We start from the raw sequence: 14,748 nt of genomic DNA on the forward strand, positions 1-14,748 counted from the left end.
TTTGTTTAAAGTGAGGCATAGAAGATCAAAAAGGATGATTGAGGAAGATTTTTACCCTGAGAGTGGTTGAAATCTAGAATGCACTGCCTGAGGGGTTGGTAGAGACAGATACTCTCACAACATTTAATAAGTATTTAGATGAGCACTTGAAACACCATGGCATAGAAGGCCAGGGACTAAGTGTTGGAAACTCTGATGGGTATAGATTGGTATTTCATGGCTGGTACAGATGTGGTGAGCTGAAGGGCCTGATTTTGCACTGTATGACTGTATAAGTAACGTTAGGGGACTATAGTTGGCCTGGGTGCCCTTTTTTCTTAGTGGTTAAAAATCTTCAAAGGTTTTAACCTCTGATTGCTATGAAACAGCTGCCGGAACTGTGAAGAGATTTATATTGATGAGAATGGCATCAAGTTAGTGAGGTTAGCAAAATATTATGGCCAAGAAATTCTATTGCATGTTGCTACATGATTGATTTTTATCAAAAACTCAATTGCATTTAATTCAGGTATTTTTTTTCCTTGATTCTCCATGTATGTGATCTGGAAATGCAAGGAGGCCACTGGATAGGCACCATCTGCATTTGCAATGGCAAGTGCATTGCATATTTTGATATGGCTTGCAGAAAATAATTTGCAGACCTCAAATACCAAAGCAGGGCTTAAATGGAGGACTGAACCCTGCTTTGGCATTAAATGAGCCTAGAGTCATAGAGCTGTACAGCACGGAAAAAGGCCCTTTGGTCCATATTTGTCCATGCTGACTAAGATGTATATTCAAGCTAATCCAATTTCCCAGCACTTAGCCCATATCCCTCTAAACTCTTGTCATCCATATACCTGTCCACATAGTTCTTAAATGTACCTAATGTACCTGCCTCAACCACTTCCTCTGGCAGCTGGTTCCATATATCTACCACCTGCTGTGTAAAAAAAAAAGTTGCCTCTCAGGTTTTTATTAAGCCTTTCACCTCTAACCTTAAAACTATGTCCTCTTTCTCCAACCCTGGAAAAAAGACTGCTCACCCTATCTATGCCCCTCATGATTTTATATACCTCTGAGATCACCCTCAGTCTCCTACGCTCTAAGGAGTAAAGGCCCAGCCTGTTTAACCTCTCCGGATAACTCAGTCCCTCGAGTCCTGGCAAAATCCTCGTAAATCTTTTCTGCACTCTTTCCATTCTAATCACGTCCTTCCTATAAGAGGGTGACCAAAACGCCAATGCTCCAAATGCAGCCTCACCGACATCTTGTACAATCGCAGCATAACCTCCCAACTTCTATATTCAGTGCCCTGACTGATGAAGGCCAGCATGCCAAAAGCCTTCTCCACTGCCCTGTCTACCTGTGACTCCACTTTAAGGGAACTTAGTAGTTCTTTTGAATAAAAGGGAAGGTTAAAAACAGATTTGTTCTCAGCACAGTGAACTTAGAGTCATAGAGCAATGCAGCACGGATACAGGTCCTTTGACCCGACCAGTCCATGCCGACCATAGTGCCCACCCAGCTGGTCCCAGCGTTCAGCCCATATCCCTCTAAGCCCTGCCCCTCCATGTACCTATCTAAGTGCTAAAATTATACTATTGTACCTGCCTCAACCACTTCCTCTGGCAGCTCTTCCATATACTCACCACACTCTGCGTGTAAATGTTGCCCCTCAGGCCCCTTTTAAATCTTTCCTCTCTCACCCTAAATCTATGCCCCCTAGTTTTGAACTCCCCTACCCTGGGGAAAAGACTGTTACTATCCACTTTATCTATGCCTCTCATAATTTTAAATATTTCCATAAGGTCGCCCCTCATTCTCCTACTTTCCAAGGAATAAAGACCCAGCCTGGCCAACCTCTCCCTGTAACTGAGGCCCTCTAGTCCTGGCAACATCTTCATAAATCTTTTCTGCACTCTTTCCAGTTTAACCATGTTTTTCCGATAACAGGGTGACCAAAACTGTACACAGTGCTCCAAGTGCAGCCTTAATCGATCATGTTAAACAACTGTTTACTAAATGGTCCCCATTGTCTCTATCATTGATTGGTTGAATTAATGAATATTTTACCAAAATTTTTGTATTTATTTCAGGCGGTTCCAACCTTCATCTCGAAATCCTTTTTCGATACTATTGATTCTAAAATTCTTTCATATATATGGCAGAATAAAAACCCAAGGTTAAGTAAGAAATATTTACAAAAATTAAAAAAAGATGGCAGTATGGCTTTGCCCAACTTTAGATTTTACTATTGGGCAATTAATATTAGATATTTAATTTTTTGGACACAAGATTTAGATGTAATTCAATGTCCCCAATGGGCATATCTTGAGTATGAGTCTGCGCAAGGATTTTCATTAGCTTCTATTTTAGGAGCCTCACTCCCTTTTGCACTTACTAAATTGAGTAAACAAATGATTAACCCAATAATTAAACATACAATACGAATATGGTTTCAATTTCGTAAATTTTTTGGATTGAATAAATTCATTTTATCAAGTCCTATCCAATCCAATTTTTTCTTTCAACCATCCAGAATTGATTTAGCTTTTTTCTTTATGGAAAATGAAGGGAATAACATGGTTTGGTGATCTATTCATTGATTCCCCTGTAATCTATGATAACCTTCTTCACTATCAACAACACCACCTAATTTTGTGTCATCTGCTTACTGATCAAGCCTTGTGCATTCGCATCCAAATCATTTATATAAATAATGAATAACAAGGGTCCCAACACCAACCCCTGTGGCACACCACCAGTCACCAGCCTCCATTCCAAGAAACAACCTTCAACCACCACCCTCTGCTTTCTACCTCCAAGCCAATTTTAAATCCACCTAACTAGGTCTCCCTGGATTCCATGGGACCTAACCTTCCAGACCAGCCTACCACGTGGGATCTTGTTGAAGTCCAGATAGACAACATCCACTGCCCTACCCTCATCTATCTTTTTGGTTACCTCTTCAATCCAAAAGATTTGTCAAGCATGACTTTCCATGCAGAAAGCCATGCTGACACCTCCTAATCAGACTCTCTCTATCCAAATGCTGGTAGATCCTGTCTCTCAGAATTCCCTCCAGTAACTTCCCTACCACTGATATCTTTATTAGTTACATGTTCATTGAAACACACAGTGAAATGCATCTTTTTTTGTTACTGAGAATGTGCGGGGGGCAGCCCACAAGTGTCGCCACTCTTCCAGCGCCAACATAGTATGCCCACAACTCTTAACCTGTACGTCTTTGGAATGTGGGAGGAAACCGGAGCACCCGGAGGAAACCCATGCAGACAGAGGGAAAACATACAAACTCCTTACAGACAGTGGCAGGAATTGAACCCAGGTCGCTGGCGCTGTAATAGTATTACGCCAACCGCTACACCATCCTGCTGCCTGATGTCAGGCTGACCGGCCTGTATTTCCCTGGCTTGTCCTTGCTACCCTTCTTAAACAACAGAACTATGTTAGCCACCTTTGAGTCTTTTGGAACTTCACCAGTGGCTAATGATGAAGCAAATATCTCCGCAAGGGCCCCCACACTTTCTTCTCTAGTCTCCCACAAATTCCGAGGATGCACTTGGTCAGGCCCTGGGGATTTATTCACCTTAATGTACTGTAAGACTGCAAATACCTCCTCCCCCGTAATATGAATTTCCTCCAAAACATCTCCATTTGTTTTCCTTATCTCTTGAGCAACCGTGATTTTCTCAGTAAACATCAAGGAGAAATAGTTGTTAAACATCCCATCCATCTCCTGTGGCTTGAGCCTTACATGGCCCTGCCGATCTCTAAAGGAACCTACTCTCTCCCTAGCCACCCTTTTACTTTAAATATAGCTATAGAACCTCTTGGGATTTTCCTTAACCTTACCTGCCAGATCCATCTCATACTCTCTCTTTGCCCTCCTGATTTCCCTCTTAAGAGTATTCTTAATCTTTTTATAGTCATCAAGGGATTCACTCGTCCCCGACCGCCTAAATCCAATGTATGCTTCCTTTTTCTAGACCAGAGCCTCAATCTCTCTCATCAGCCAGGTTTACCCTTCACCCTAACAGGAACATGCTGCTCCTGGACTCATGATATCACACTCTTAAAAGCCTCCCACTTCCTTTTAATTTTTTTCTCTTCAAACAAGCTCACCCAATCGATCTCTGCTAGATCCTGCCTAATTCCCCCAAAATTAGCCCTGCTCCAGTTTAGGACACTAACTTGTGAACATGTCCTATCCTTTTTCATCACTATCTTGAAAGTAATAGAATTATGGTCACTAGAGCAAAAGTGCTTCCTGACTACTACTTCAGTTACATGCCGTGCCTTGTTCCCTAAGAAGAGGTCCGGTATTGCACCCTCTCAAGTAGCGTCCTCTATGTATTAACTCAGGAAATTTTCCTGGACGCATTTCACAAATTCCACCCCATCTAGACCTTAACACTAGGTAGCCCAGTCAATACCAGGGAAATTAAAATCTCTCACTAATACCTCCCTATTGTTCTTATAACTATGAGCAATTTCTCTATACACCTGCTCTTCAAGTTCCCGCTGACTACTGGGGGGTCTATAATACAGCCTCACTAGAGTGACCCTCCCCTTCTTGTTTCTGAGTTCTACTCACATGGCCTCACTGGATGATCCCCCAAGAATATCACCTCTAAGCACTGATGTTACATCCTCCCTTATCAAAAAGGCAACACCCCCTCCTCGCTTACCTGTACCTCTTCATGCCTGTAGCATCGGTATCCTGAAATAGTGAGCCGTCAGTCCTGCCCTTCTCTCAGCCATGTTTCTGTTATAGCTATAATATCCCAGTCCGCGAAGCCAATCCACACTCTAACCTCGTTCAGTGAAATAAATGCAGTTTAATTGAGTATTCCTTTCCCTCACTTTACTGGTCCCATGGCTATCTTGATTACTGAACTTGCTCTTGCTGGCTACTGCTTTATCCCATGACTTGCTCTTGCTCAGAGTCCCACCCCTTGCCAATCTAGTTTAAACCCTTCAGTGTAGCACTGGCAAATTTCCCTGCAAGGATATTGATCCATCTCTGATATTGGGCCTGATTGAATCTTATGTGCTGCTGGGCATCCAAGACCTCTATTGTCTTCCAGGTACATTCTCCTTTTCATACTTTCCTAATTATTTCTGCCTATCACCCTCGTCCACTTCCAATGTCAATGGTCTTAAGGCCTCCAATCACCCGACTCACCAACTATTAACCACAGGCCTTTGATCCAACTGGTTATGAACCTCTATTCTAGGATCTGTAGACCAGCTGAAAATGTTATAAGTGCAGAGGTCAATCAGTATGTGGAAGGTAAAGATAAATTAGTTATCAGTGACTCTTCTGTAGAATATATGAATACTTCCAGACTTGTTTTTCCACCTCCTGCATTTGCTACTTTTTAATGCTTCTGGAGCAGCTAATTTGAAGCAAGTCATTAGACCAATGTGTAAATAAATTCTGCATTACATCTGACCCATTCCTGACCTGGACAGTTTCCAGCAATTAATCACATTTTGGAAGATTACGTTACTTGTGGTCTTCTCCTGAAGCTCAAGTAAATGCACAGAATGCTGCAAGTACCCAGCAGGACTGGCAGCACCTGTGGTGAGAGAAACACAGCTAACATTTCAGGTCAATTACTTCATTAGAATCAGGAAAAGTTAGAAATCAAACATATTTTAAGAGGCAGAGAAAGGGTGGTGAAGAGGACAAAGGGAATATTAAGAGAGACTGAATGACTCAAGTTTTGGTAGTGCAGTCAGCTGAAAGAAGGAGCTGAATATGTGTTAATTGGAGCTGACTTGTCTGGAGACAAGCTGACTTGTCTGATGCAAACTGGAAAGACTGGTTATAAATGGAAATTGTTGAATTCATTGTTAAGTCTGGAAAGCTGTGAAACGCCTAGTTGGAAAAATAAGGGGATAGTCCTTGAGCTTTGTTGAACAGCACTGTCACCCCTCTCCTTTATATCGAGTATAAATGGAAGCCCCATCACCAAACTGCAATGCATCGAAAGGTCATGACTGAGCTGATTGTAGAACCTGAGCTTTGTGCTGCTGCTGGTTTGGCATGAGGTACAGTATGCTTGTGCATGTGTGGCCTAATCTTACCAGTTGAAACTTGAGTCTTTCATAATTTCATGGCACTCCAGCCATGTCTCTCCTAAGACACCAGGAACTTCAGGCCTGTGTCATGGGCAATCAGCAAGTGATCTATTCCTACTTCTGATTTCTGTGTTCCTATTGGTAACACGTTCTCATCGGTAAGTGATTGACTAACTATTATGAAATACAGTTGAATATAAATAGGACTTTTTTTCTGATTGGTAAGATGTAAAGAGTGCAGTCCCACAGGGATTTTTGCCAGGGTCTCGATTCACGTCATTATAAAAGAATTGGATGAAGGCACTTAAGTGTGGTTGCTAAATGTGCTGATGGCATAAAGATGAAAATAGTGTGTGAAGAGGACAAAAGGAGGCTAAGTGGGTGGGCAAAAATCTAGCAAGTGGAGTACAATGCAAGAAAATGTGAAATTGTCCATTTTGGAAGCAAAAGCATAGTAGGGGTTGTGCATTGTAATCTGCTTCTGAAATACTTGTACTCTTCTTCTGAAATTTGATTCCAATGTTCTGTTGTTATATTCTGCATGTGTTGCTGCTGAGGATGAATTTCTGGCCAGTAGACTAAAGTTAGTAAAATGTCAATAGGGCAGTCACAGTGACACAGCTATTATTGTTGCTGCCTCAAGATGCCAGCAACCTGGGTTCAGTCCTGATCTCTGGGTCTAACTTTATGGAGTTTGCATGCATGGGTTTCTTCTAGGGGATGAGTGTAGGTTTGGTGTAAATGGATGCTTGATGCTCAGTGGAGTTGGTGGGCCAAAGGGTCTGTTTCTGCACTGTACCAATCTGTGATTCTAAAAGCTAAATATTTTCCTTTCTTGAAAAAAGTAATCATGGTTTTGGTTTCATCTGTTTTGTTTTCCAATCTATAAAAGGGAGCCACGCCAGACAGGACAGCATGGAGCCAAGTGATCTTTGGGGAGATTTGTCTGACTGTAAGTGTGGCGACAGATTAAAAACCCTTGAACAGAGGGCTGCCCGACAGCACCAAAGATGCCTGGCCCACTCATTGGTCGGAACTCCAAACTACATTGCTCCTGAGGTTCTAGTACGAAAAGGTTAGTATCCTAAGTCTTGTTTGGTGTTGGTGTATTTTGGAAAAAAAAATAGCATCTTTGGGGAGAATTTCCTGAGCTGTTCTGATTGACTGTACCCAATCTTTGGCAGGCACCCATTAGAATGGCCACAAACCCCACTAGAATAATCCTGGCCTTAGCCACTTCTGAGGTAAAGCCCCAGCTGCTCCTGGAAGTTCGTTGATTTAAGATCTGGGAATGGGAGCTCCCTGGGCCAGGAATTCTTTTGCTTAATATTCATCTGTAGCTCTGTGCAGTTTCAGGGGAGGTGATGCAGCATCGTCAGTTATCAAGACCACTACTGTTTTTTTTTGAAAAGAGGCCTTTTCATATAGAGGGAAGCATCCTTGTCTTATTTCAGCAAATCCTTGCTCATGAGTCAGGCCTCTTTGGCAAGATGTGCACTGCAGTTATGCCCCAAATTGTCAATGTCTCATATCTTTTTGCCCCATTTTAATGGGTACACCAATGGAATTCATTCACAAGTGTATTACTGAAGGATTGCATTGCTTAAGAATTTCAGCCCCAATATAACCTCAGCATGCAAAATACATGTTTTTTTATTTTAAATTTGCAATTTATATCAATTTCTTCCAATCTCTTGTGCTTCACCTGTCCTGAAGGAGTAAATCAAGGCCCATCCTACCAGTTTAAAAAAAGAACTAACTGCCTTTTGGAATGTGTAATTTCTTTTCCCAAAAGCTTCTCGGATATTTTTCTAAAAAAGAAAACTGACTTCTTTAAAACTCATGGAGGAGTTTGATGGGATTAGATACGTATTAGATGGTTTCATGTGTGAAACAAGGGTGCAACCCACTTCATTGGCCTTATACATTCACTCCCTCAAGTAAGTAAAAATAAAAAAACTGCAAATGCTGGAAATCTACCTTTTATTTTACATTAACTTCCTCTACCACTAAAGTGCTATGGCTTCAACATGTACTGTGTGCAACCTACAAAATGCATTGTCTTTACTTCTCTAAGTTACTCCCAAGCCCCACAACTATCTAAAAGGACAAGAGCAGCAGGTGCCTGAGAGCATTGCCAACCTGGAGGTTCAAATTATGCAACATCCTGACTTTAAATATACAGTATTGCCATAGGATTTAAATCCTGGAACACCATGCCCAGTGGCACTTATCAACCCTTTCTGTTGCCTTAACAAGAAACTCATACAATTTTTGTACATTGTAAGAATTTACAGCTTTTCAGTTGATAATATCCCTGTATTTATTCTGTACTGATCCTCTACATTTGTATTAATTTTATTTCAATATTGTTTACTTATCTTCTCTTCAACAAGAGTCCCTTATTTATTCTCTAGTTTCCTAATCTTACTGGCAGTTTGTTGCAACAACCCTTTATACATACCTGCAAAATACCTCCAGTAGAAAGTTTCCAGAACTGCATATAATATTGTAGGTGCAGTCTTATGAACTAGTATATAATGACCTAGAAATTATTTTTATATGCACTGTGCAATACACTTTTGGTGAGGTCTGTGATTTTCCTTCTGGGTCCTATGTGCATCTGTTGTACAGAGTTACTCAGCACTCATGATGATATCCAACAACATGTGAAGTTTGCTTTATCATGACCCAAAGGGACCCTGCCCTGCTAGAAATAAGCTTCAGGTAGATCCACTTTATGTCAAAAACTTACTTGTTGAGGCGGCTCAGTCATCTCCACATCTCCTTTGAAGGCATGATCCCTGTTTCTTGAACCCAAACAACCTCAACAACACCCCCACCCACATTCCTTCCTTCTCCTCTCACCCCTCCTCCAAAACCCCTCAGCAGGTGAAAGTGATGGAATTTTGCAGTGGCAGGTGCCTGAGGAAAAAACATTTATTGTCCCATTATGTACTTACCCTCCAATGGGTCGCTCTACACCCCAGTGAATTTCTAGATCAATGTTTAACACATTAACTGTTGGAGAGCTCCTCCCAGCTTTGAATAAAATCTGATCAGTGTTACATGACATGTCAGTACATTGTCTTAGTGAGAAAGAGAAAAAAATGGCCTATGAGAAATGAAGAGTTCTTGGAGCAGGATAAAATGTATGAAAAGCAAAAAGAACTGACCTGCTAAGTATAGCATTTTCTGGTTTTATTTCAGAATGAAAGTTACCTTTTGTGTACAAAGTGAAACACTTTAGTGAATTAATTTAAAAAGTTGCTTTGAAATATTTAAGTATTCTAATACTGTAGCAATGAAGGACTGGTGATATATTTCTAAATTGGCATGTTGCAACATTAAAATAATATTTTTCCTTAATCACATTTTGTTTCCTGATCTAGAGGCTAAGAAACAAATCTATTTTCAATATTTCTGATGATTGAATTAACTGCTTGGGGCATCCAAGACCATATAAGGGCCATATTTCATTTTTTTTTAATCCTTTGTGCAAAGAAATGTAATTGGGACGAGGTAAACTGTAAGAAAATAAATGAATATAATCATTGTTATCTGTATATGTATTTTGGTTTGTGACAAATTCTACATAGAATTTACTGTCCAAAAAAACATTGCATTTAGTCCTATGTCAATTTGGGTATATTTGATCCAAAAATATTAATTGCTTCATTTCAATCTCAGTGATCATTTTTAGGTTTTCACTTGTATTTGAGAATTAACTTATGCAATGATTACTCTCTTTCAGGATACACACAACTTTGTGACTGGTGGAGCGTAGGAGTTATACTCTTTGAGATGTTAGTGGGGCAGCCTCCTTTTCTTGCTCCAACACCTGCAGAAACTCAAATTAAGGTAAGTATTAGAGTGATAAATTATTAACTTCTAAAAATTATTCCCTGTGCAGTAATAATATGAGTCAAATGGTGAATGATTCATTAGTACAGATTTAGTAAGATATCTACTTGGGGTACTGTGTGGTTAGCCTGTTAAGATGAGTATTTTGAATAGTACCTTTTTCTCTAACATGTTTACACAAGAATCCATTGCCAGCAGATAATTTTGCAATATCTGAGAGTCAATTGCAATTTTGAATCAGCATTTTGAATTTTTAGACCTACAGGGTTGTGTGATTCCTGGCTTGTTGATTATAGGTCTGGGTATAATGCGTCTGAGTGCATGGCAGGTCTAATAACGTAGGGCGTTGTTTTAGGTGATTTTATTGATCCCCAAAATAGATTGTTTGGGATATGGGAACCTTAAGTTAGGGAAGCTTCACACCAGAGGTGAATTCAGCACTTATTAGACTGGTCAGGATGATGCCTGGCTCAATCTATCATCGGTATTGGTTCAGCTATTCTCACAAGTTTATATCTACAGAACCCAAGTACAGTTACTGCAACCACCCAAAGCTCTGGTTAGACTGCACCTGGAGGAGCAGTAACCATACTGGGCACCACGTCTCAGGAAGCATATTTCTTTGAAGGGAATGCAGTTCTACAATTTAAATGTGCTACAACAACTTTATCACATAAATCACAGTTGTGTTCCTTAGAATTTAGAAAATTAAGGGTGATTTGATCAAATTTTTTCAAGACATTAAGGGGAGATGGAGAGAAATTACTTCTGCTGATTGGGAAGTATAGAAGCAGGGAACATTGTTGGAAAAACTAGAACTGGGATTCTAGAAGTATGGTTAGAAAATACTGTCACTTGCAAAGTATAAGTTTGGAAAGCTCTTTTGCAAATGGCAATTGATACTGGGTTAATTGTTAATGTTAAGTCTAAGGTTAATAGGTTTTTGTAAACCCAAAGGTTTTAATGAAATGGGGCAAAGCCAGGTACACAGAGTAAGGACAGAGAACAATCATGATTTGTGGAGTAGGTTCAACGGACTGAATGGAATACTACTGTTCCTATGTCCATCACCTGAATGGAATTTCATAATTCCTGTTTCTGATTGTTCCCAAAATCTATAAATGTGTTTGAGAAACAAAGCTTAAAAAGGCATTTTGTGTTAGAAGTAAACAATTTATTTTCAGCTCATCCATGCTATTAATTAACATTTGATGCCAAGCTAATCCTTTGCCTTTCTTAAACTTTCTTTTACAGGTAATAAATTGGGAGAGTACACTGTACATTCCACCACAAGTAAAACTTAGTTCTGAAGCAATAGATCTCATTACAAAGCTCTGTTGTGGAGCCAATGACAGACTTGGTGGAAATGGAGCAGACGAAATTAAGGCACATCCATTCTTTACTTCCATTGATTTTTCTAAAGACATCCGCAGACAGCCAGCACCCTATGTTCCAAAGATTAGCCATCCCATGGACACCTCAAACTTTGATCCAATAGAAGAGGAGAATTCGTGGAACGACAGCAGTGACAGCACCAAAACCTCTGACACATTAACCAGTCACATTGGTGGTAACAAGCATCCTGAACATGCATTTTATGAGTTCACTTTCCGAAGGTTCTTTGATGACCATGGTTATCCCTTTCGGTATCCAAAACCCTTAGAAAATAATGAGCCCAAAGAAAGTCAGCCAGATTTGGGCCAGAGTGAATCTGTCAACCATGGTGAAAGCTATCAACCAGTATATGTTTAGAGACAATATGTAACATTTTCTGCTAATTGTGATTTTTTTTTGTTCCAGAATTTGAAACAGTAAAATTTACCTAAATCTGTGGCTGAAAACAGATAGCACTTACCTTGTTTTAGTGGCATATTATGCCCTCTAGGGATGATTGGCTCCTGCTGCTAAATATTTAAAAAAATGTTATATTTAGTATCAACACTAATTTTATAGCAGAAAATAGAACTAGATAATAGAGAATAAACTCTGGATAGATCTAGAATATATAGACAGGATTTCAAATATATACAGAAAGCTGAAAAGTTTTGAAAAATGGTTAAGTGCAATAATATGTAAATCAATGTTTTATATATACTGTCATTAATATCTTAATACAATAATAAACACTTTGTTAATTTTATAATCTATATTGAAAGGTCTAGAGCAAATTGGATAACACCAAAAAACTTGGAGGAGGAATTTAACAAGCCCAGCAGCACCTGTGAAAAGAAAGGAATTCTCAAATGATAAAGGGTCTCAACCTGAAATTTTGACAAATCCTTTCCCTACACTGATGCTTCTTAGCCCGCTGAGTGCCTCCAGCAGTTTGTTTTTTGCTCCAGCTTACAGCATCTACAGTCTCTTGTGTCCGGATAACACCAATGCTGCTTTCAATCTTTTATGATATATTCAAAGTATTTTTCAATATAAAATGTGATAGTGAGTTGATGAGTGGATAATGCTTTATGATATGCCTTGGTGTGCAACTGAAGTATGAATATTAATTACATCTTTTGGGTTAAACTAGTTTAGGAAATATGTGTAAAACACGGGCAGGTCCTGTGTGAATCAGTTCATTACAATTAAAAAAAACAAGCTCCTTGTAACTGTCTCTTTAATACTGTTTAATCAAGCCTTTTACATGTTCTCCACCTCTTATGGTTTTTTCCTTACAGCATAAAACCTTAAAATATATTACAGAGTGCCACTTAAGCCTTTTTACAAAAATGATATGGACACAGAATGTTTCTGTTTCAGTTAATGTGAAATGACGACTATGGTCCAGAAATAAATATTGTCTGAATGTAAAATTATTGACAAGGTACTATTTCTATCGGTTACTGTTTCACAAAGTTGCAAGCAGCAGAGATGTACAAATGATATAATTATTTATAAAAGGTAAGTTTTTCCTTAGACGTACAATTATGTCCACCAAAACAGTTAGTGTTTTTTCAGCTGCACTTAATCCATTTTTGTTATATTGGTAAATATCAAAATTGTCAACTTTATCTTGCATTGTAAAGTTTATGATTACTCCTATCAAAAATTCATTTGAACATAATCAAGTAATAATAGAATGTGTACATACTTTTGTTAAAGGAGTACAAATTAGACTGAAGTATGAGACTGGAATTTTTGTCCATTAATCTTAGTTTCAGTTGCACTTTCATTATTCAGTCTCACCTGAAGTTGTTGATGTGGCTCAATATATGAAAATAAAATGCCAGAATATGGCTGTACACTGGTTGGGCTCTGTTAGCTCGTTGGAACATAAATTTACATACAGTTCACCAACAATAATGCTAACAAAGTTTTTAATACTTTTTGGCCAAACAGTCAGCTGTACACAAAACTTTTAATGGAGGTTAAATACATAACAATATGATGCTTTTATACATCATCAACATCTTCTCAGTCAAGCTCTACAGATAATAATTGATTAAGTTCATATTGTCATTCACTGTGGTGAAAGTACACAAATCTTTTATGATTTTTTTCCAACATCCACCCAATTGTGAAAACGTATATTTTGTTGTTTCCACTTCTACCTGTGTCTTACAGTGTAGACCCCTACACACTAGGGCAAATATCAAAGTGGAAACAACACAAAGTTAAAACCCTACTTGACCACAGCCAATTCTGAACCTGACGCAAACCTGAGTATTTACAGTTTTTTCCACATCTGACCCAAACTGACTGAGAAAAATGGAAAAAGAAGACTTTTTATGCTGCACAAATATTGCTTTTGATCAAGCACAAAAGATACCTGATAGTACTAAACATATTATCCTGACTTGGGTAAAGTATTGAGCTGGGCTGGTTCAGCAGAATCTGATCTGACCTGCTCTGAAATGGAATATTTTAGCACTATATACATCTAAATCTGACAGAGTCAGGTCCTGTTAGGTTCAGATTAGGTGGCCAGGCTCTATCCTAGTAGTCTTACTACAGATGGATTTTTTTTAGGCCTTGGATAAATCTCCTCTATTTTGCAAAGGTAAAAATCAAAGATAGCAACTGTTCACAAGCCAATGTAACAGTTTAGTTTTGATTGAAGACAAAACAGTTGCTAAGGTAATGGTCGTAGAAGTACATCTGGTAAGTTTGTTGTAAATATTGTTCAGCAATTCATAAATGATTGACCTGGAATTTAGTTGCATTATTTGTCTAAATTTCTTCTAAAACATCAACTACATTTGAAAATCTTCTTGGGTATTTAGTCTGCAAGATTACATTCGGTTTGGATCTCCTTGTCATTTTATTTCCTGGAGACTAATTTTTTTCTTTCTCCAGTTTTTATACTCATTTCTACCTTCTTCAGATAACGTTGGCCAATGTTTAAATATTATTCTGCAGGTGCTGTTGATGTTGCATCACGTTACCCAAAGGGTGACTTTTAAGTGAGAGCCTGAAAGATGGTTTACCATTTGGAAGCTGATGGCACAGCTGTTTTTTCTAGCATCCTAATGCATCGCTTCTCACATGAACAGGAGTAGATGGATCTCTAACTACCTGAAAGATGGTTTACCATTTGGAAGCTGATGGCACAGCTGTTTTTTCTAGCATCCTAATGCATCGCTTCTCACATGAACAGGAGTAGATGGATCTCTAACTACCTGAGCAAACTCACACAGCCAATTGTAGTACCCCTTGCTGCCACAGCTGAAATCAGCATATACCAAGATTTAAACCTGTTACATTTCATACTTGTATGACACAAGTATGACACAAGATTACTCTCTTGTTTTGTGTTAAAGAAGGTAATACTGGTGTTATTCATTAGAAATTTGAAGG

General features: G+C 38.9%; 1 protein-coding gene across 2 annotated transcripts in view; it reads left to right on the forward strand.

Annotated features, from left to right (window-relative positions):
• lats2 (large tumor suppressor kinase 2) overlaps positions 1-14,474 on the forward strand; it is a 64,435-nt gene extending 49,961 nt beyond the window's left edge. For both annotated transcript variants that reach the window (XM_052026480.1, XM_052026481.1), the window contains 3 exons: positions 6,983-7,165; positions 9,845-9,951; positions 11,209-14,474. In XM_052026480.1, coding sequence (XP_051882440.1) covers positions 6,983-7,165; positions 9,845-9,951; positions 11,209-11,706 — 788 coding nt within the window. In that variant the 3' untranslated portion in view covers positions 11,707-14,474. The remainder of the gene's footprint in view (positions 1-6,982; positions 7,166-9,844; positions 9,952-11,208) is intronic.
• The last annotated feature ends 274 nt before the right edge of the window (positions 14,475-14,748 follow it).

Source organism: Pristis pectinata, chromosome 11 (assembly GCF_009764475.1).
Source record: "Pristis pectinata isolate sPriPec2 chromosome 11, sPriPec2.1.pri, whole genome shotgun sequence".
In the NCBI taxonomy this organism is placed as follows: Eukaryota; Metazoa; Chordata; class Chondrichthyes; order Rhinopristiformes; family Pristidae; genus Pristis; species Pristis pectinata.